General features: G+C 44.4%; 1 protein-coding gene and 1 long non-coding RNA gene across 3 annotated transcripts in view; one reads left to right on the top strand and one right to left on the bottom strand.

Annotated features, from left to right (window-relative positions):
- Positions 1 to 1,596: 1,596 nt before the first annotated feature.
- LOC137160493 (uncharacterized) overlaps positions 1,597 to 23,282 on the bottom strand; it is a 28,153-nt gene continuing 6,467 nt past the window's right edge. For both annotated transcript variants that reach the window (XR_010921899.1, XR_010921898.1), the window contains exon 3: positions 1,597 to 1,815. This is a non-coding gene — a long non-coding RNA (uncharacterized lncRNA). The remainder of the gene's footprint in view (positions 1,816 to 23,282) is intronic.
- Positions 16,513 to 21,689, top strand: APOLD1 (apolipoprotein L domain containing 1). Its single transcript, XM_067559668.1, has 2 exons — positions 16,513 to 16,533; positions 18,739 to 21,689. Exon 2 carries the CDS (start codon positions 18,743 to 18,745, stop codon positions 19,478 to 19,480), a length of 738 nt encoding a protein of 245 aa, XP_067415769.1. The 5' UTR covers positions 16,513 to 16,533; positions 18,739 to 18,742; the 3' UTR covers positions 19,481 to 21,689.

Here is a 23,282-nt window from a genome sequence, read left to right as displayed (position 1 = left end):
ATGCCAGATGGACAACAAAGTCCTTCGTTTATCCAGAGGGCTGATAGTGGCAGTGCAGGCTTAGCCACCCTGTCCTGCCAAAAGGTAATTCACTCTCAGATCCATTCATTCTTTGACCTCTCTGCACTAATTCCTGGAACTGCCAATAAGATCAGCAATTGTTACCGTAACTGACAATATTGTCTCATTGTCTCCACGTACTCCCCAGTCTGTCTATATCCACCTGTTGTCTGATACTGGGATTGTAAGCTCTTTAGGGCAGGGACCTGTGTTTGTACAGTGCCTAGCACAATGAGATCCTGGCCATGACGGGGCTTGTAGGTGCTACAGTAATAAAAATAAATGTTGGTGGCCTTTTGGATAAGGAAACTTGTTCATTAGTAATGGGATGAAACCACCAACTTATTTCATGTAAGCCACTGAAAAACAACCAGAGGATAACAAATTTTGATCAGTAAAAATCTAGTTCACTACCTACTTCATTACCTCCCTAAATATGCCTCTTCCCATAAGATTAAATCACCAGCATCCTTTCACATTATGTAAGTGAGTGAGTCCCAATCCATTTCCAGATGTGCTACAACCAAGGCTACGGAGGTTGGGCAAACACTCTCATTTGATTATGAAGGGATGCAAGGTCAGTATGTGACTGTGACAATCCCTGGAAGAGAAGAGTTCCTCTCTCTGTCTCAAGTGCAAGTGCTTGGTCAGCCATGGCATTGCGTTGGTGAGTAGAGGTCCTGAATCTAAGTTCATGTGGTTTTCACGTACATAGCAGGGATTGTATCACCCACTATATGTCTCATTGAGTTAGGGTGAGGGTGGCCATATTTCCCAAAGAGAAAACCGGATACCAGTGGGGCTAGTCTGAGCCACCCTCACACACACACACACACACACCCACGTGGGGTTGCCCTGAGACACTTGCCTGTTCCTTTCCTCCCACGCTGGGCTGACATTGTTGCTTGCCCAAACCCTGCCTGTGCCCCGCCCAAACTCTGCCTCTCCACTTGCACCAGACTGGTATCGCTGCTCGCGCTTCCCTCTCCCCACATGTTCCTCCACACCCCACTTCAGCCAAAAAAGACGGGACAACCGGGACAAGGCTTCAAAAAAGGGACTGTCCCAGCCAAAATGGGACATATGGTTACAGCTGGAGCAAAAACAGAATCAAACACTGGAATTCCTACTCTGAATGCCTATTTTCCCTACCTACTATCCTAAAGATGAAAAGATTCCTACTGAGGAGTCAATTTGGGGAAAAGGGACCATTCATTCATGATATCTTAACAGGGTCATCAGATGTCCTGATTTTATAGGCACAGTCCCAATATTTGGGGCTTTGTCTTATATAGGTGCCTATTACCCCCATCCCTTGTCCCGATATTTCACACTTGCTATCTGGTCACCCTATATCCCAAGCTGTGGAGACTATCCTATGGAATGGTTTGGAAAGGAAGAGCATACAAAGCACAGTATTAGGTAAACAAAAGGCTGCAGCCTGCCAGCAATGGACTGGTTAACACAGTAGCTCAGTCTGTGGATAGGAAAGTACCTAACTGGGAGGAAAATACCAGGAACATTAGGTGATGTTAGTATACATATTTTTACCTCCTGAATTTGAACAAAGACTTTGCCTAAGTGCCAAGAATAGGATCCATAACTAGTTACTGAAGCTGTAGTTTGCAGCCAACCTCAGGGGACCGTAGGCCAAATTCAGCACTTAACTGCAGTGTAGTTACCCCAGGACGGCATTGGGTCGCCTCTCTCAAGTCAGGGGGGAAGTCGCATCCCAGAGATGGGTCATGTCGTTCCCTGGAAATTAGAACACATGACACTTGTCATCAGCACTCTTTTCCAGCATATTCATTACAAAGCACTATTGACAGCAACCTTAAAATGTATTTCTACTCCGATGAGTTACTGTGAAACTGGTCTCATGGGCTTCCAGGCTTGTTTCTCAGCCATTTCCAGAGCAAATGTACCCAGTTTACCAGTAAAAGCACTACTCCTTTCCCCACCCCAAATTTCCAAATCTTCCAACTTAACCTGGTGTCTGAGAATCAAGCTGGACTCTTCTTTTCTTGCACAATGTCACTAGTGATAAAGGTTCAGCCAGCAAATTAGCCCATTTATTACATTTTTATGACCCCATAGCAATCCCTCAGCGACATCTGGGAGACCCCGACTGCAACCAACAGAACATGGGAGTTAAGGAGTAAAAATCTGTAAAAGAAACCCGGTTTTAGTCATTAAAGTAATGACTCGATTCCTAATGGGGAAAACCCCTGAGTAAGTTTCATGTCCATACATTTAGTTTCAGGACAGAACTGCATTTTAATGCAGTTGGCAAGAGCCCATGGCTCAAACCAGGAGGCAAATGTCACACTACAACCAACACAGTAGTAACTAGACTGGCAGCCATCTTGTGTTGTGAGAGGAGAAGAGAATATTGGTTTTAGATACAATCCTAGACTATGGAGGTAAAAATGCTATATTGTGACGTTTACTGCAGTCCCTGGTGCCCCTGCCTCTAGGCCTCCCGCTTCATCTCAATCCTGATCTGAAGCAACCTGTACACAAGTGACAGAATATTAGATCCCTCTCCTAATGGCTATAAACTCATGCAGTCTTTTCGCATTTGTTGTGCAATGCTGCCATCACATGGCCATTCCAACTTAAATGACAACAATTTAAAATGTTCTTTTCTCGTAAGATTTAATCCTATTTAGCAACAAAGCCATCTAGGAACTTCACGGCTGTTAGTTTGCTGCACACACTAAACTGCACAGCAGCAGCAAAGATAGAGTTCAGATCCTAACGTTCCAAAAGAACAGGACCTTACCTCTTGAACTAAAAATGAATCTCCATTAGCAATCAGCAATACAAGGCTGGTTGCACACAGCTAAGTAGCTCTGATTCTACTCTTTAGACAGCAGAAGTGCTAGCCATTTCATTAGAGTATTAAGTATTGTATTCTGTTTCTTCTTCTGTTTGTATCATATAATCTATAGCCTGGGCCAGCTAAAGTAAATGAAAAGACTCCAGTAATTTCAGTGGGTTTTGGATCAAATCCCTAATTAATGCTCTTTTTTTTCTGTTTATTTATTAATAGGGGATACACCTCCGTAGTGAATCAGATGTTCTTTCTGAAATGGTTAGTAAATAAGTTACTAGAGAATGAGTAATAAAATTCAGTTACTCTCTGAAGCTTTATTGTGGAAATTTGGATACCAAATTCAATCATTAGTTGAAACAGGGATTTTAGTCCTGCATTATGTGCAAACCTCACTACAACCTAAACTATGGGCTTACTAGAAACATCTCCATAATATAAAGCCAATCTAGTGTGCATTGACCATTTGAAAGATGATACTGATGTAAGGGGTCTATTAGCCACTTACTGAAACTTAGTGGGTCTTTTTGGTTGGCTATCACTGAAGGAAACAGGACCCTGAAACAGACACAGCCCCCAGGGCCAGTGGAGAGAGGCCAACTCATGTCAGCCTGATTGACAGGGCGGGCAAGCCAATGAGGGAGCCAGGAGGATAGGGGGAGGCCCTGCCCTTTGTGTGAGCTGGAGCTGCCTGTCTGGGCATGCCTGGGCAGAGCTACCAGAGCTAAGGAAAAAGCAGCCAGCAGCTGGAAGGCTAGAAGAGGAACACAGAAAGCTGAACGGAGCTGACCCACAGCAGCAGAACAAGTGGGGCATCCCAGAGAGCCGAGCCGAGTGCAGCTGCACTGAACAGAGTGAAGCAGGAGCTGGGGCTGCAGCTGTGTGAAGCTGGGTGCGGTGAGCAGCTGGGAAGAGCGAGGGGGACCCTGGGAGTGTGTGGCTACTGTTAGAGCAAGTGCCTGACTCTGCATCCCTGCAGCATAGCCAGGGCCTGGACAGTGGGCCTGCAACATGTGACACAGACTGTGAACCTTCCTTACACCACAGAAACACGGTTTGTGGTGTCCCCGTGCCAGGGGGCAGTGTTGGGTGTTTTCCTTTAACCTTTCTCCTCTTTTCTTATTTTTTATTTGATTTTTGATTGATGTTTGTTTAATAAATTGTATTGCTTTGCATTGTATGCAATGATCAGTGGGTCAGGGAAGCACCCAGTGCAGAGTTAGTACCCCGGAGTGGGGACACCCTAAGCCCCTGTCCTAAGGGACCACGGCAAGATTGGGGATTGAGCCCCAGGAATCCTGGGTCCAGCCTTGTCGGAGTACAGGGACCCCACCACACAGGAGAGTGGGAGGGGAGCCCTCGAGGTCAGGTGGGCCTCTGGGTAAAGAGATTGGGAGCAGGGACTCAGATCCTTTTGCTAGCCAACTCTACCGGGGTAGTGTATAGCAAGGAAGGTTCCCCACAATAGCAGGCCCATTTCCTCGCTTACATAAATAGCGTCACAAACGGGAACCTATCCATAGGATCCACCTCATTGGTTAACTGGTTGAGTTCTGGTAGCACGGTCCAGGTCTGTTTGAGAGCCCTACCATGGCTGGAATTGAAGAATTACGGGCCCAGTTTGCTGAACTCCAACGCAGACTTTCAGACCAAGCTGAGGCATTACAACGAGCCAGAGATGAACAGAGAGAAACCTTATCGCTGGCACAGGCAGACAAAGCAGATGTGGGAAAAGGATTTGAACTCCTCATAGAAGTGTATGGAGACAAGGTACCTATTGGAACCCAATTAAAGGAGTTCTTCGAGAGAAAACAGGAACCCGGTGAAACTGTCCGGGCATACGCGTATGATCTCCTGGAGAAAATGAGCAAAGTGGAGCGGCGAGACCCTCGACGAGTTCCAGACCCAGATATGGTTCTGAAAGAGCAGTTAGTGCTGGGGCTCCAAGATGACTCCCTCCACCGGCAAATGAAAATGAGATTTAAGGAAGAGCCTGGTAAGACGTTCCATGAACTAATGCAGGCTGCTATTACGTGGTCCGAAGAAGAGGAAGTTCTGGTGGAAAAGACAGTCATGCCTGATACCCGCACACGAAGTGGGGGCCTAGTGAATGCAACTGCTGGAGAAAAGGCCTTGCCCCAAACACAGTTAACACTAGAAAGTTTAAGTGAAGCGGTCCAGAAACTGACAATCCAGCAGGGGGAGATGCTGAAAGTGATAACTGAGATGATGAAAGGAAAGACTGCCGCTAGCATACCAAGGCATCCCAAGGCCTCAGGGCCCCGAAGATCCCCACTGAAGGATGAGTTGGGAAGGTACATTTGTTACACTTGTGAAATGCCAGGACATACTAGCCGGAAATGTCCACTAAGAAAGAGACTGGGGCCCCAAGCAACTGAAACCCAAGGGGCACCAGGAGCAAGTAACCCACTGCCAGGGGAAGGCCGGGTGGGGACAGAAGGGTTTCTACGGCTGTCCCTACGAAAAGGGCAGTGTGCCAGCAGTCAGGAAGAAGACCCTGATGATGCTAATGTGTTCAATGACTTCTGTGGTTGAGCATTTGGAGACTGCTTGACAGTGGAGATAACCATAGCAGGTGTGAGAACCCGCTGCTTGATAGACACTGGCTCCGAAGTCACCACTATTTCTGAATCCTACTTCCAAAGCTACCTAAAGGAGAGAGATCTGACCATGCACTATACCCGATTTGTACAGTTGACAGCAGCTAATGGACTAGCCATCCCTGTTGTGGGGTGCCTTGAAGCTGACGTAGGGTACATGGGTCAACTGATTCCCGGGAAATGTATCTTTATCCTCAAGGACACAGCTTCAGAAAAGACTTTAATGGAGAACAGGATGCCAGGAATTCTCGGGATGAATATTATCAGAGAGCTGAAAGAATTATTACTGATAGGAGAAGGGACCCAGGAGATGAATCATCATGGGCAACCTAAAAAAGATGTTATACTGAAGCGGGTACTAGCCCAAGTGGAGAGACAGGGCCGTTTCCCAGGTCCCATGGGACAAATCAGCTATGTTAAAGTGGCAGGGAGACAGAAGGTGGTTATACCTTCCTGGAGTGAGAAGATTATTGATGGACGCTGCCCGGTACTAGGTGACTTTGCCAGGTACCATGTGATTGTTGAGCCAACACCTGGGGCCAATCTCCCTAATGGGCTCTTGCTTGCGAATGTACTTACTAATGCCAGCAAAGGAAAAGTGCCAGTCAGGCTGTTAAACTCGAGTGAGAAGACCATAAAGTTGTGTCCCCGGACCAGAATGGCAGAAGTACATTGACCTGAAGGAGTGGTCCCCCCAGTGAGGGTGGTTTTGGAAGAAGACGGGGATGAGCTGCGGGTGACAAAAGTAGAAAAGAGAGCACATCCATATCACCGCAAGTGGCACCCAATGGGGAGCTACCCATTGCAGTTCAAGTGGACCTCCAAAGCCTAACCCTACACAAGCTAGCCATTTGCGGGCACTATTAGAGAAACATCAAGATGTCTTTTCCAGAGATGAGCGAGACTTTGGTTACATCACCACGGTGACACATTAAATACCCACTAGAGATGCTGTCCCAATAAAGCAGAGACACCAGAGGATCTCACCACGAACATTCCAGGAGGTATCCAAGATCTAGTGGCCCAAGATGTTCTTAAGGAAAGTCACAGCCCCTGGGCATCACCTGCAGTGATCGTAATAAAAAAAGATGGTGGGGTGCAATTCTGCTATGACTACAGGAACCTGAATGAGGGGACATGCAAGGATGCCTATCCACTACCCCGTGTGGAAGAGTCACTGGATGCATTAGGAAGTGCAAGAATGTTTTCAACCCTGCAGCGTAGCCAGGGCCTGGACAGCGGGCCTGCGACGTGTGACACAGACTGTGAATCTTCCTTACACCACGGAAACACGGTTTGTGGTGTCCCCGTGCCAGGGGGCAGTGTTGGGTGTTTTCCTTTAACCTTTCTCCTCTTTTCTTATTTTTTATTTGATTTTTGATTGATGTTTGTTTAATAAATTGTATTGCTTTGCATTGTATGCAATGATCAGTGGGTCAGGGAAGCACCCAGTGCAGAGTTAGTACCCCGGAGTGGGGACACCCTAGCCCCTGTCCTAAGGGACCACGGCAAGATTGGGGATTGAGCCCCAGGAATCCTGGGTCCAGCCTTGTTGGGGTTACAGGGACCCCACCACACAGGAGAGTGGGAGGGGAGCCCTCGAGTTCAGGTGGGCCTCTGGGTAAAGAGAGTGGGAGCAGGGACTCAGATCCTTTTGCTAGCCAACTCTACCGGGGTATTGTATAAGCAAGGAAAGTTCCACACAATAGCAGGCCCCTTCCCCCGCTTACACTGAAGCACATTAATAAAAGCTTGAATCCCATGCCTCTCATGGGAAACTCAGAATTTCCTGTTCTTTTTTTTTCTAGTTCCCAACAGAGTACAGAATCTTATTCAAGACAGTGACAGAGTTTTAGGTAATTGCTAAATTGCTTTATTGTTCTGTTTCTCCTGCACATAAAGAAAAAATGGAAAGTTGCAATAGATCACCTAACCAACTTTTGGGTGAAGGGGCATGACTGCTCCTATTTAGACAAGAGAAAACATATGGGGAATCTGGGGCATTGCTTGCAGCACCATACGTTGTAATGTGATTTCTCTGTTATTGATTGTCCAATTCCGCCCAATTCAGATTGACAGGATGGCCCATTTTGGTGATTTCCCAGCCATGCACCAACTCTTTGGGAACACTTGGCTGGAACAATATCATCAAAAACAGTTACACTATAAATCTACATAGCCATTATTTTTTGTAAAAGTGAATTCAAAGCTTGTGAAATTTGACAGATTGACATAGATTGTCCAATCTGGTAGACTAAGTCTTCTAAAGTGAATCACCCTTGAAACCAGCTGAACTGGCCAGGCAGCAAATAACCAATGTATCCAGCTCTACACCACCCTTTCCCATCTTCCCCTGTGTAGGATGCATAGCTAGAGGGTTGCAGCAATCCAGTAGCTACCATGATGATAAGCGAAGTATAAAAACCTACACAGAATAGCTATCCTCAGGTTCTGGAATGGTCCCTGTGACACTGGCTTTTAGAATATGATTTAATATCAATACTGCAAAATTACAATAATTCATTTGAGATAGGCCATGTCAGCTACCAGTAGAAAGTTTGTAATTTGCCAAGTATGATGATATTGTTTATTTGTATGTGTCATATTTGTATTGGAAGTTATGGGTATGTTTGATGTATCTGTATTTCAACTTGTGCTATGTTTTTGGGCAACACCCCAGAAAGGATGGCAGCAGCAATAAGCTGCTTAATGGCCCATTAAGGGAACTCAAAGGTATAATAATAAGTCCAGGGAAAGAACCTAGGGACTACGCCTTCTGAGTCCCCAGGACTTGCCCAGGTGATCCTGGACTCCATCTTGTTTCTATGGATTTCCACAAGCAGCATGGCAAAGGGACATAAAAGGCAGCTGCACCACACATCCATATTGTCTTCAGTCCTGCTTCCTACATCTGGATCAACTTATCTGCAACAGAAGCTGTGAAACAAAGGACTGAGATCCATCCAGGTCCTGGATGTACACCAGAGGGACTATACAAACCTGCAAACTCTACAATTCTCCTGAAAATCTGATACATATGGTCTTTCATATCACTTGTATGTATCTGATTGCTTTAATCATATAACACCTCTCACCTCGTTTGTTTCTTTCTTTCTTTCCTGTTATAATAAACCTTTAGTTTATTAAAGGCAATGTGCTATTTTGGGTAAGATCCAGACTTATACTGACCTGGTAATGTGGCTGACCCTTTGGGGTCAGAAGAACTTTTTGGTAAAGAGCACGGAGTTGTAATAACTTATCTCTTTACTGGACCTACTGGCTGACTGGGAGCCAGAGACTGAAATATAGTAAAGGGGGTTGTGTACTTTTTGTTTAGCTTCTTGATAACCAGTGTGGAGAATCAGAAGCACTGTTTGTGGCTGGATGGGAAGTCTAACTTCAGTGTCATCCACCAGTGCTGGGAGAATCTGCTCTCCTTTTGCAGCCTGCCCTGACCTTGGCATTTTCAGGTGGTCTACCCTACGCATGGACGGGTCATAGCCCTTATCGGCCACTGCAACCAGTGCTACTTAGAGCAGCCCTGGGACTCCTCTAAATTGTTCCTTTGGACAAGACTGGTGCTGGGCAGCCTGAGTTCCTTGAGTATCAGAGAATTGCCAGTTGGTTTACAGCTATCTCTGCCCTCCCCCGAGGTATACTGGGCATCAAACTGATCTGGAGGATTGGCCTAGTAATAGTCTCTCTCCTTATTTCCAATTGTGTATTTTTAACTGAATACTACATGCTTCTTTTCCCATTCTTCTCCAGACACAAAGCCCACTTCCTGCCCAGCTTCAGCTTTCCGTAGGTAGCCGCTCTGTTTTAAATTTTATTTTGTCCCCATCTACGCTGTGCCTTACCCGAGTTAGGTAACGTGGTTTGGCTGGCCAGTGTAGATGGTGCAAGATCATGTCAGAACTGTGAGTAAGAACTATATGCTAGCCTCTCAGTATACAGAGATCTAGGCCACAGAAGTATTGCTATTCTCAATTTAATCCCAGTCTAGTCCTGGCCACACTGCCTAGCTAAAGAAGATTTAAAGAGAGTCACCCTAAACTGGGTTTAAATTGTGTTTTAAACCTGTTCAGGTAACAGAATTTGCTTCATGGCAGCTGGGGCTTTAGTTAAGGATAGAAATCAGCTCAAGCAGCAACATTCGGATCCAGAGTTTAACTGTGACCTGCCATGGCATTTGGAGGTGTTTGGATCCAGTATTTGGGTTCAAGCCATCTCTTGTTAAGAACCCGAAACAAGCAAATGTGCCAAGTATTTACAGTAAAGGTAAATGTGAAAACATCCCAGCTGTCTCTGAAGCACTGCTGAGCACCATGGACAAACTAGATGGGATATGGAGAGGTTTTTCTTTGAAGTTCAGCCACTTCTAATTCTTACGGAATTCCTATTGCTGTCAAGAAACTATAGTGGCACACTCTGGTGGCTATTTTGCCAACCATCAATTCTCCAGTCTTCCCTGCTTTCATTGAACAGTATCTTGCCTTGCAGTTAAGATTTAGGTGAACATTTTCCAAGTTGGGTGCTCTGATTTTCGGAAGTGCTGAGGACACACAACTCCCAATGAAGTTACTGGAATTATGCCAGATTTACACTGTTATAACTGAGACCAGATTTGGATCAATATCTTTACATAACTGATTTGTTCTTTTCCAAAGGAGGGTAATGGAGGTGCATGTAAATTAAACCTAAATCATTGTGTCACAGGGGGCACGGTTTACTGGAAATGTTAGTCCCCCAAAGTACACATTCATTCAGTTGCCTGTATATTTCTAGCACTCTCTTTGAAAGGTAATTTTCATTCCTTAAATAAAACTAAACCAAAATCAATAAGGAAATGAACCATCCATTCTAATTCCATTAGTATCTATGTATCAACAAGTGCTTTCGGTATAACAGACCTCTCAAGTTGCATTTGAGTCCTAAAAATCCATTTCACCCAAATGCTTCTTTCACCAGTTTGTAAGCAAACAGATGATGGGATGCTTCGGTTTTTTTTAATTTCCTAATTTAGCTATTTTCCCTATGATATACAATAGGCCAAGGTACAAACAAAGCCAAGTGCCATTGCAGGGGCTGAAGTTGGCTGATCTGCACAGAGATGATCTGCCTACTTTGCACTCCCCCACTCCTGGTGAAGCCTGCTCCCTGTCACAAGGTAGAGCAGTCACAGGACTAGTCTAGCTTATGCTGGACTGCAAACATCCACAAGGGACCATAGCAGGGAATCTGTGAAGGGACAGGGCTGTCCTGACCATGCCCATTTTTCTCTCTAAGGCTGGCAGAAGACAATGCAAGTGGAGAAAGAGGTGCTATGATAGCTCTAAGATCCTGAAGCTCCCCTTACACCAGGGTGAGCCTACCCTGGGCCAGTTACACCAGCCTTAGGGCCAAATTCTGCCAGCAGTGCTGCACAGTGTGACCACAGTGTATTAGAGAATCTGACCCTAGGTTTCTGATGGATTTGTGCCAATTACCCCTAGCATTCTGGATTCTGTTCTTGGCTTACTAAAACTCTGCTGTTTTGTTCCCTTCACTGGATTATTCTAATAGTTCAGGACAATTCCTGCAGTGCCTATTCTAAATCAGTTCCAGAAAACTGGCAAGTCCCAGGAAGGTTAATTAAGTATTTTGAGCTCAATCTCACAAAGCTAGAAGGGTAGAGTGGATGCCTCATTGAATATCCTTTGCAGAGTTAAGGACTCTCGAAATGAGAATGACTTTAAATGACTGTATGCTCCATTATCTCTCACTGGAAGATAGAGAGCTGAATTGGGAAAACCAGCAAGTGTGTTCTCATCTTCTGATGAGTGTGTAGAAAAAACTGTCCTGGGTCCAGAAGAAAATACAAATACTACCTGACCCAGGTTAATGCAGGCACCATTTACTAGTGAACTCAAAGAATCTGTCAAAAGGGTGTGGAAAGACTTTGAGGAAAAAAGAAGACAAATAGAAACAGAGATAGTGAGCAGGGGAATGACCATGAAAGACATGATAGTGGTTGCACATTCCAGCAGTTAAGCCTGAAGTCTAGGATGTCAGAACATGAATGAGGTCCACATTTTACCCTCTGACAAGCATTTGGCTCCCCTTGCAGATAATGGGAGTCGTATGTGCATTGGGGAGCAAAATCTGGCCCTTTTAAATCAAGTGAGTTCTGAAGAGGCAAACTGCTGGCCTCAAACCAAACCCTGAAGTCCTTATTAAGTTTTCACTCCATGCTTAGTTGAACTGCCATTGACTTTTGTGGGAGTTTGCTTGGTAATGGGGAAAGTAAAAACTGAGCACAATCTGGGTAAAAGATGTTAGGATTAGGTCAAGCAACTTCTAAACCAGTGTTTCTCAAACTGGGGGTCCTGACCAGAAAGGGGTCTAGACTATTGTGGGGGGTCACAAGAACAGTGGCTGCTGGCGGGACGCCCAGCTCTGAAAGCAGCGTCACCACCACCAGCAGTACAGAAGTAAGGGTGGCATGCTATGGGAGATGAGGGGATCATCACTTTTTGGAGGGGGGGCTCATCACATCCTGAAATATTTAAAAGGGGGTCCCAGCAAAAAAAAGTTTGAGAATCCCTGTTCTAAACTGATGCCTATGAGGAAAGCAGCTTCAGTCACTGCCCACAGTTCTGCCAGCCGTAGGGGCCTGCACAGTGCAGTGGTACCAGCTGCTTGTAATCTCCTCTCTGAGAGAAGGTCCAGAGGCAGAAAACCCAGCCCAGACAGTGGGTAGAACTTTCCAGGCAGGGCCCATACCCAAGGATCTCAAGAGATGTGCGGGTCCAATGAATCTCTCAGGCAGCCTCCGCTAGCGGGATTCCTATGGAGCCCCAGCCATAAACCATAGCTGCCACACCCAAGCCACACCACTGGTGTAAACACCATCTGCCCTCTCCAAGAAGTGAACCCCTCCCTGGAACACAGCTGTCTCCCAAGTAAAAGGACACACAAATTACACACACTGAATCTGCAGAGGTGAATCAAGCCCACACGGAGTACATTTAACCTTGCCACACTACACTAAGGGTATGTCTACACTGATGGCGGCAAAGTCGCTGCCATCAGATCGACCCGTCTGGATCGATTTTATGCCTGAATCTTGTTGATTTTGTCCCTACCTGCATCTGCTATTCCTCCTCCTTAATAATTCATTCAGATTTCCACTTTTTGTAGGATTCCTTCTTAATTTTCAGATCTTTACAGTGCTCCTGATGGAGCCATATTGGTCTCTTTTTATCTTTCCTTTGCATCAGGATAGTTTGCAATTGTGCATTTGATAGTGTGCCTCTGAGAAACTGCCAGCTATCCTGAACTCCTTTTTCTCTTAGATTTTCTTCCCATGGGATCTTACCTACCAGTTCTCTGTGTTTGTTAAAATCTGTTTTTTTTGAAGTCCAGTATTCTTACTCTGTTGTCCTTACTGCTTCCTTTCCTTAGAATCATGAACTGTATCATTTCATGATCGCTTTCACTCATATTGCCTTCCACCTTCAGATTCACTACCCATTTCTCCCTGTTGATCAGAATCAAATCTCTGTGCTTATCTCTGTCAGCTTGCTGTCTCTAGCTGCCAAAACAAGTGAAGGAGAGTGGCAGTGTCACAGCCAGGGTCATGCAGAAGACAATAATCTGTCATCCTCTCTGCCTGTTTTATAGTTTAGGATTAGGGGGCAGCTGACCACGTAAGATACTGGCCACTCAACCTCCCCTTTCTACTTGCCTCTATGGCTTTGTCTACATTAGGGAAAGAGATGGGGGAGGGGTTTCCAATCCAGTTAGCTCAACTGAAAACCCCTCTTAGCACCAACACAGACACAGCTAAAACCTCTAGCTCAAACAATTGAAAAAAGCACCTTTTTTCTACAGAAGGCCACAAAGAGCTGTGGAAGCAGTCATTATTTCCATGTTTACAGTCCCACAGGGAGCAATGCTGGTGACAAGATCAACCACAAAGTAGCTGAAATTGCTTCACTGTCCACTGGGATGATGTTACTAGTGCTGGAATCATCCCCCATGGTTTATGGAAAATAGTCTCCTCTAGGTTACAAGGACATGTCTTGATAGGCAAAAATAATGTGTTTTCAATCATGTTTGGTCATCACATTAATTTACCACAACTGAAAACCATGTTAATGCTTATTAAAAGGCAGGTAAACGCATCTCGAGATGTGTTAGTTGGCAATGTCTACACGTGTTATAAACTACAACTTGCGCCTTGATACACTTAGGGCAAAGTCTAAATTTAAAACATTTGCCAGTCTAATAATATCAGTTAGAGGTGTGAATTTTTATGACATTTTTATATCAGCAAAAGCCCTTGTGTAAAATACAGTTATACCAGCAAAAAGATCCTTTAATCAGCCTAGCATATTTTGTTTGATGAACTGGTATAAGCCATATTTGCAAAATCCCTCTTTTCCTGGCATAAACTACACCTATGCTGAGGGTTATACTTGTATAGCTATCCCAGCAAACTTTTGTAGTGTAGACTAGACCTGGGATTTTAAAAGGTATTAGCTAGCATGTTTTGAACTTAACCTTTTCCCCCTAATGTAGATGTACAAGCATTTCAGAGGGTTCTTAGCTGTGTTATGTTAATTCAACTGAGCAACTGCAATTGAAAAACACATCCTTTTTGCCTGTCAAAGGCCCAGAGGTTGGTGAAGTATTTGAAGCCCCAACACAACATTCCATTCACAACTGCATTTGTCCGCATTCCCTTCCCCACCAAAACATTTTTGGCACTTACCTGGCATTTTTCATCTTCAAAGCGTGACAGATATTAATTAATTAATTAATTTTCACGGCACCTGTGTGATGTTGATAAATATCATTATTACCATTTTACAGAGGAGGAACATGAGTCCAAGATGATATTTGACTTGCCCGTGGCAATAGAGGGAATTAAAGTCAGAATTAGCACTCAGACATTCCTGGCTCCTCGTCCTGTGCTCAAAGCAGTACATCAGTCCTCAACAAGTTTTTAGGCTCTGCAAGAGAGGTTGCAAACTGAATAAAGGTCTGGTCTAAAATTGCCAATCAAAACTTTTTATTTTCAGTTCTGAGATTTTTGAAAAGGCAAAATCTACAAATGAAACTTGCTGTGCTTCATTTAATCACAGCTATCTCGATCAGTAGGTCCAATATACTTGTCCTTAACAGCACGCTGCTATAAGCATGGTGATACTGCTGCTACGGCTGGTGTTGTAGAGCAGGGGTGTCAAACATCCGGCCCATGGGCCAGATACGGCCCACCAACCTTTTTGGTCTGGGCACCCGGCGGCAGCGCATGCTACCGCAACATCTTGCAGCGTTGTACTCTCTGGCGGCATCACGCACTGCCACGTGATCTCACGGCGTTGCGCGCTGCCGCCAGAGAGTACAACGCTGCGAGATGTCACGGTGTTGGCGCTGCCACAAGATGTGTACTCTTGCGGCCGTGCATGGAGCACTGTGTGCACGAGACACAGTGCTCCAAAAGGCGGGAGAGACAGTGTGGTCTTGGGGCATTGCGCAGTACTATAATTCTTAATCATTGATCGATTCTTTTACTCATAAAATAGTAGTAATTGTAGAAGTGAATTTACTGCAGTTTTTATATCACTGATATCTAGCAAATAAAATATAATACTACATAAAAATGGTTGTGCCTAGTATTTCGATTTATGGTATGTATGACCCACTTGAAGTACATTTAATTCAAATCTGGCCCGCCACAGCAAATGAGTTTGACACTCCTGTTGTAGAGGTTTAATGCTTGTTCTGTCTTCTCCATCATCTCCCCAGTCACATCCATCCTCCCATCCATTGATGTCATGCATTCCTCCCATCAGACCAACAAACCCATCATCAGCTCTACGTATTTATAGTGCATCTGGAGAGAGACCACTTGGTTACTAACTAAAAGGTTATCCTATGTGCATAGGTAGATAGCTGGCTACTACAAGAGGATTTAAAGCTTACACTTGGGTTTTTGGTCATTGACATTGTCAATAATACGAAAGGATGTCACTTAGACTGCCCTCTCTTGGAATATGCACTGCTATGGGCACATCCTGGACTCAGCTAATGTTCTGTGTCTAAAGGTGGGTCAGAGGGTGAGTTAGGACTAGAGCTGGGTGACTAATCTGTCATGACTAATTCATCCAGCAAACATACCCCTTCTTTCTGGTCACAAATTATTTGAAAGTCCATTACCATGCCAGGCATCTAAGGAAAAGAAATATAAATACAGTTCCTGCCCTGAAAAGTGTATAGCCTCAATTCAATATGACACAATAAGTAAGGATCATAAACAGAGCAAAGTTGGGATAAGCGATAAACCTCTATTTCGCTCAGTCACTGTAAACCTCTGCATGATCCTGTCTACGCTCAAGAATCAGCACTGTGCAGCTATACCGATTGTGGGCCACCAATGACCACTTCCCTGGTATAGGCAGTGATTCTTTCATGCCATGAATGTGCTCCAGCCAGTCAGAGAGTCAAAAGTAGGATCTCCATCAGAGTTCAATTTTTAAAAGTACACTAGACTTTAGCAAATGAGCTGATTGGCTAAAACCATATTTTATATGTACCTTATTTGTTACAAGCACATGAAGGTTCAGTCATCCAGCAAGCTGACTGGCTAGCACTCATCCCATTTGGTGTAGTATTAGGTAAAGTCACTAGCTATTTAAAGGGGAGGAAGGGCGAGTGATTCCCCTAGGAGGATGACTGCTCTCATTCAGAGCCAAGAATAGTCTGATTTTTTTTTTCTGCACTTCAGGAAAAGCGAACACACAATGTTCATTTGACGGGATCATTTCCTGAATATGATGTGTGCTGCACTGTCCCCAGGTCACTTTCCAGTGTGTCACATCCTTCTGGACGAGGGGGGCAGGAAATGGCAAACTCCCACTATGAGGCAAAGCATTCTCACTGCAGCAATTGGTTCTTGGGAACTATAAATTGGGTTCATCCAGAAACAGCATAAAATTTGACTTTTGTGAGATTGGCTGGAAACTAAAGGTAAGTTGGAAATATTACTTCTCTGGACCCTTTCAGCGCTCTTTATTAGGAAGGAGTATTCTATTCAGAAACAGCTCTGGTCTGTTTCAGACAGCTCTTCTCTCTATTTTTATTTATTTGTTTGTTTATTTATGTAGGGAACTTTTTTCTAAAATCTGATTGGGAGGAAGATTCTGTTCTCCCTTACAGTGGTGTAAATTAGGAGAGACACCAGGGAAGCCTGGAATGGAAGGGGGCTCTATTTCAAATGATTATTTTACTAGTAGTGTCCGTGTGATTGCTGTTTTCTTTTTAGAAAAATGTTTATTTTCTCAGCAAGAAACTCAGTAGCACAACTGATTAAAGGGCTACTAGACTTGATGTCTTAATTATTATCATCTTATCAGTTATTTGTTAATCACTGATAATGTTCTCATGATTCAGCGTAAGTTCTGCACAAATGTTTGGCTCACTGCTTGTCATCTGTACCAGTTTTGGGGGACAGGAATGGTGGTTGAGAATAGTGTTAATGAGTTGATTTGGCTGCTTGTGCCTAGAGCTGTGATGGGTTAGGACCCCTGCCATAGAAAACTTTCACCCTCTGGCACTCTAGAGGCTATCTTTCCTTTGACATGAAGTTGTATCAGACTGGAAACAACCTCCGAGGATCTGTGTGCACTGCAGTCAGAAGTATGATTGCAGCTCATGTAGACATAACTAGATTAAAGCTTGCTTGGGTATCACAAGTACCAATAGCAGTGAAGGCACAGCAGCCTGGACTTCAGCCTGGGCCAGCTGCCCAAGTAATATCCACTTTCTAGGGCAGACTTGTACAGCTCGCACTGCAGTACATGCTGCCACAGCTTCACTGCTATTGGTGTTCATCATGGCTCGATTAAAACCAGTTCAGGTATGGCACAGATGCTGCAGTCACACCGCTCACTGCATGAAGACATAGTCATCGCTCCTTTGCCAAGCTGCTTTGGCTAGGGAGGCAGTGTGACTCAGGAGACCTGGTTCTCTTCCCAGCTCTGCTGTTGTGTGAGCTTGGGCAAGTCACATCATTCTCCGTGCCTCAGTTTACCTATCTGTAAAATGGGGGTAATTATACTTTGCAAAGTGGTTTGAGATCAACTATCAAAAGTGCTTTTATAAAGAGTTAGGCATTAATATCATTAGATTGTTTCCCTTTTTCCTTAAACTAAGTACAGGGTACAGGTAGCACAGTAATGATCACTCACAGTCTGAAAAGAGAACATAGAAATGTAGGGCTGGAAGGGACCTCAAGAGGCCATCAAGTCCTCCCCCCGCACTGAGTCAGGACCAAGTAAACCTAGGCCACCCATGAAAGGTGTTTGTTCAACCTGTTCTGCAAAACCTCCAATGATGGGGATTCCACAATCTCCCTTGGAAGCCTATTACAAGGCTTAACTATCCTGAAGGTTAAAACATTTTTCCAATAACAAACATAAATCTGCCTTGCTGCAGAATAAGTACTTTAGGTCTTGTCTTACATCCAGTGGATCTGGAGAACAATCAGTTACCATCCTCTTTATTACAGTCCTCAACATATTTGAAGGATGTCATGTGGGACTGCATCAAAAGCCTTACTAAAATCAAGATATATCAAGTCTACAGCTTCTCCCCCATCTACTAGGCCAGAAACCCTGTCAGAGAAGGAAATTATGTTGGTTTGGCCAGATTTGTTCTTGACTTATCCATGTTGGCTATTACTTTTTTCCCTATTATCCTCTAGGTGTTTAGAAACTGATTTTTAATAGATTATTCTAGTATTTTTCCTTTCAAATTCACCCCGAAACATGGTTCTCAACCTTCTCCGTTCAGTGACAATAGAAAAATAAGTTTCAGGATCTGACTCCCAACTAACATTACAGAAAAAGAGGGTGGATACAATGCCCTCCTGAAACATGTTTGCAACTCCCCATGGGGATCCTGACCTCCACATTGAGAATCTATGTCATAGGGATTACCCTTCTAGGCTTCACCTCATCAGTCTCTGTATTCACCACCTTTAAATAGAAAGGACCTAGGATAAATCCCATGGGATCTCCATCAAGGAACAGATGCCTGGCATTCTCTTCCCTGGCACCTGTCCTACTCTGAAATAGCATACAGGGACTTGAACTAATCCTCAAACACACTCCTAAGACTGACTAGCTGAATAAGTGGTTTTGAGAAAGCCCATCTGTTTGTATTTCCTGACAGGGCCATGGAGAGAAATGCTATAAATTTTCCTCCAGCACTGGACCCTACGCGCCACTTCCAGATGTTGCTGCTGAATCAGAGAAGCAGACTGCATGGTCAGATCAGGAATCTTCACGAGATTGCACATCGCATCAGCAAGCTGCGCAAGCGATCCCTGATCGCGAATATCACCGGGAGTTCCCTGAGTGCAGTGGGAGCAATCACTGCCATCGTGGGGCTGTCCCTGAGCCCTGCCACTTTAGGAGCATCTCTCCTGGCTTCTGCTGTGGGGCTGGGTGTAGCTTCTGCTGGAGGGGCTGTCAGTGTCACTTCTGATCTCTCCTTAGTGCTCTCTAACTCCAGGGAACTGAGACTGGTGCAGGAGATTGCAATGAACTGTCAGACCCAGATGAGGGAAATCTTGAGCTGCCTGGAATTTCTCCACCGCGGACAGGGCCCGATGGACCCCACGTTGCTCCAATCAGAGACAAACGCTTCCATCGCGCTGTACAATTCCATCTGCTTCATGGTATTTTATGGTTCACACAACTTTCTTGTGCCGGAGTACACAAGGGAGATCACAAAGGTAAGCCAAGCCGTGCTAAAGGCAAAAATCCAGAAACTGGCTGAAAACCTTGAGTCCTGCACCAGAGCAATGGATGAAGTCTGTGAACTCTTAGAATCCAGAGAACTTTCCTCAAACACAAGAAACCTCAACTCAAGTGCCAGGATCGCTGTCAAGCCCCAGGGATCATCCAGCTGAAACAGCACTTTGTGCCAAGACTAAAAGTGTGGTTAGAGATGCTATTTTATTCATTACATTTATTACTGTTGTTGTTTTTACAAGCATTTGTGGCACCCACCCCCACAGCTGGGAACATGTTACAAGGTTCCGATTTAAATGTGACAGCAAGCGTGTCCCTAAAAGGGAGTTTATGCTTTTACCTCCTTGCAGCACTGAACTAAATTTAGAGGTTATGATGGAGATCTAGCCTGTAGGGTAAATGACAGGAATGACTCCAGAGCCTGCATTTAGTGGAAAACCAGTAAGGTAGATGCTGGATTAAAGACTAGTCTGCCCAAATTTCCCTGGCTCCCATCTGGTGCCGCTCCCTGATGGCAGAGAGGAATGGTCTGGAGTTAAATCAAAAAACTCCTTCCCTGGTCTTGCTCCGTGGCTGTAAATAACTTGTGGATTCTTCTTCTCATAGAGATAAAGGGAGTGAGATCTACTGTAACATCTAGCACCCACAAATTTCCTACTGACGTAGCCACAGATTTGACAAACTATATCCACTAGATGGCAGTATAGCACACATAACATCTCACGGAGAACTATGCACCAAAACGTATTCTATCCCTTTTTAAGAGATATTTCCCTGCCAGGTGCTGTGGGACACAGTGGAAATTGGGATATAATTTTCCTATTTATTTGTATAGAGTCATTTTAAGCTTTTAAAATGGTATTTAAAGAGGAAAAGTTGTTTAAGAAGATGGTAAAAATAATGGCTTCCAGCCCAGAGGGAAGCATTCCACAGGGCAAAGCAAGGCAGTGCTAGTCTGCTGGAAAGTCTCCTATTCACTCACCAGCCAGCACAACACCCTGTCAAAAAGGGAGAGAATTGTCTGAATTTAAATAGACACAAAACATGTCGCTTGCAATAAACCAAGTATAGCTCTCGGGATGGGAGAGGAAAATGTGGGAGGGAGGGATAAATTCCCTAAAAGGAGGACTCTCCTCTTGAAATATGTAGAGGTGAGTAATAGTTCCTCATGCAAAGAGGGAGGTTACAGTTGTGAGATGTGGCAGGGGATTTGATAGTCAGAGATGTCAAGAGTTAGGTGTCTTGAGGTATCAGGGAGAACGCTTTGGTGACTTGTGTACTGGGTTTGAAGGTGGCGGAGCTCATGAGACAGCAATACACACTTTTTGTGAGTGCTGTGGAGTATGCTGCGGTTGGGATGTATGTTAGTACTCATGACAGAGAGAGGTGTAGAGGAGAAGGGTGGCCCAGTGGTTAGGGCACCAGCCTAGTACTTAGGAGACCCTATTCTGCCTCAGACTTCTTGTGTGACCTTGGGCAAGTCACTTGGCCTCTCTGTTGTAGGAGAGAAGTCCTGGAAGCTAGCTGTATATTAGTAGGAAAAAGGCTTAGGTCTAGTGTATTTCCAGTCCCACATGCAGAACTAGCTAAACACAAGGAACTTCAGAATCTTAGCACAGGGATGAAAAAGTGACCTTAAAGAGATTTAAATGTATGAAGCACTGAGGAAACTCTTGGGGAAAGAAAAGCCTGGTCAGAGTAGCAAAGTTTAAATCTTTGTCCTTGTTTTCTGCCCCTCCCATGTTTTTGAAACATGTGGTTTTATGTACTTTAAAAAACCAAAAGCAGTTGTCACTGAGAGTGTCTCAGAAATTCATCACATCCAAGAATGATTGCCACAAATGAGTAATGACTCTGATGTGATGCTGATTCAATTAAATGAATATGAAGCTATTTTGTGTCAGTGTGTATATATTTGTGTGTGTGTGTGATCTGTGATACTCTACCACATCCATACTTCAGTGCTGGGTACCTGCTGCCTTTCTTGCTACCAGACACTGTAAATAAAGACCCAGTTCTAGCAATGTTGTGTATATTTGGGGTGGAAGGAAAGAAGGGTGGTTGTATTGTATGTGATTTCAAACATCAGTCCAGCATATCCATATCATGTAAGTAATGGTGTGTACAAGTGTGTGCACATCTCCACTTGTGTGAGTACCCATCTACGTACATGAGTATATGTGTGCTGTATGTGCATGTCTCTGAGCGCATGAAAATGGCCATGTATAGTGTGTGAGCGAAAGTGGTTTATCATGGTGTGAGGGCAGACATATTGTGTAATCTCTAGCTTTGCTCTAGCAAAGCAATACCCCCCAACTAACTCCTGGCCAGCTAAAGCCAGCCCTGGACCTACAGCAACATGCAATTCAGCCCTGAGAGCATAGGAAGATCAGCTAGAAGAGACCAGCCAGACTGGTCACAGCTTCTTTTCAATATTCATCATGACTGGGATTTGTTTCATGGTAAATAAATCATTGAAAGGCTGACTCTGTTTTCCAACTCATTTCATTATTTAGGTGGCAATAATAATATAAACAAATTGCTTCTTTTCCTGTTCTTCCCTCCTCCTTCCCAACTTCCCAGGAACACATTTTCAATTAGCCACTTAGAAGCTGAGATCCAGTCAAAGAGCTCACTTCCATGTTCAGCCAGGCAGGCAGAAACTTCAGTCTTAATTCAGTCAAAATGCCCATGGACTTAAGGATTTGGTCTCTTCCAGTCATGGTGTGCACATTCAGATACATGGGACTGTGCTCTTCTAACCAGCTCTCAAAGTCATACCCAACCCTCGATGTGTTTTACTAATCATGCAATGGAAGATCAAAGTACTGAGTGGGACCCCCATGGCCAGAAAATATCTAATATTAAACACTAATACTTTTACATTTAATTTAGCCCCTTTCATCCTCAGTAATTCCAAAGCGCTTTACGAACAATTTTACCTACCGTACCAATAAAACATGGCCATTGACAGGATGGAAAGTGGTAGCTGTTTAACTACATGCATCAACTCTACCCAACACATTAGGACAGGAAGTGGACTTTTATCAAAATAAATCTACAGGCAAAACAGAATTACATAACCTGGGATTTGGCCAAGATACCAGACTTAACATTCTTACCCTGGGACACCTTTAAAAGCCACTAGTGATCTGGGCCTTGGTTTTACACCTCTTCCAGAAAATAACACCTGCAGCAGAAGGCCCTATGAGGACAGTGAGTTTACTCAATCAGAGAGGAGTGCCTTCCTATTATATCACCAACTCCATTTCCTGCACTAGTCTAGCTTTTCCTTTGAGGTCTCCCATCTAAGTACTGACAGACCTAACACGATTTAGTTCTAACATATGATAAGCTCACAGCCTAAGGTTATGTGACGGCTGGCCAACTTTTGAAGAGTCTAGTACTAGCTGCCCCCTTCAGTATTTTTTGCCCCTGAACACTGTGGGAAGTGGTAGTTCCACTCTCAATGGTGTCCTGAGTATTGTTTCAGGCTTCCTCTCCTTTCCCTGTCACACAAAGTTTATTTGGATTTCCCTTCACTTTCCTCATTGTTCTAGAAGTACAGGAAACAGGACATTTGGAATCAATTGACAGATGCTCAGGTACGTCACCATTTCCACAGTTCCACCCAACCAGGTTTTCCAGACAGATTCTGATGAGGACTCTCTCAAACATGCTCACGAGTTCCAGTGAAATCAAAATCATCGTACCAGTCTATCACAAATTCTGTGATAGCTGAGCATGCTTTCTTCGCAGTCAGGAGTGAATGATATTCAGCACTGTAAATTGGGCTGTGCACTTTTACATACATAGGGCTCTGGGAATAGACACAATTGATATTTGTCCCGGCTGCTCCCACCACAAATCCATCTCCTTTTACACAACCTCTATGTGACCTCACATAACCCGAGGTCATATAGCTGAAACTTTAAAAATAACTTCAAGCTGCCAGACAGC

The sequence above is a fragment of the Emydura macquarii genome, unplaced genomic scaffold, assembly GCF_026122565.2.
Source record: "Emydura macquarii macquarii isolate MOO-44397 ecotype Brisbane River unplaced genomic scaffold, CSIRO-AGI_Emac_v2 contig_2205, whole genome shotgun sequence".
Classification (NCBI taxonomy): domain Eukaryota; kingdom Metazoa; phylum Chordata; order Testudines; family Chelidae; genus Emydura; species Emydura macquarii.
Note: the sequence above shows the minus strand (reverse complement) of the source record. Positions and strands in the feature narration are given on the sequence as shown.

Coding starts and splice junctions, on each gene's coding strand:
- APOLD1 (XM_067559668.1), top strand. CDS start 18,743: ATGGAGAGAAATGCTATAAATTTTCCTCCAGCACTGGACCCTACGCGC.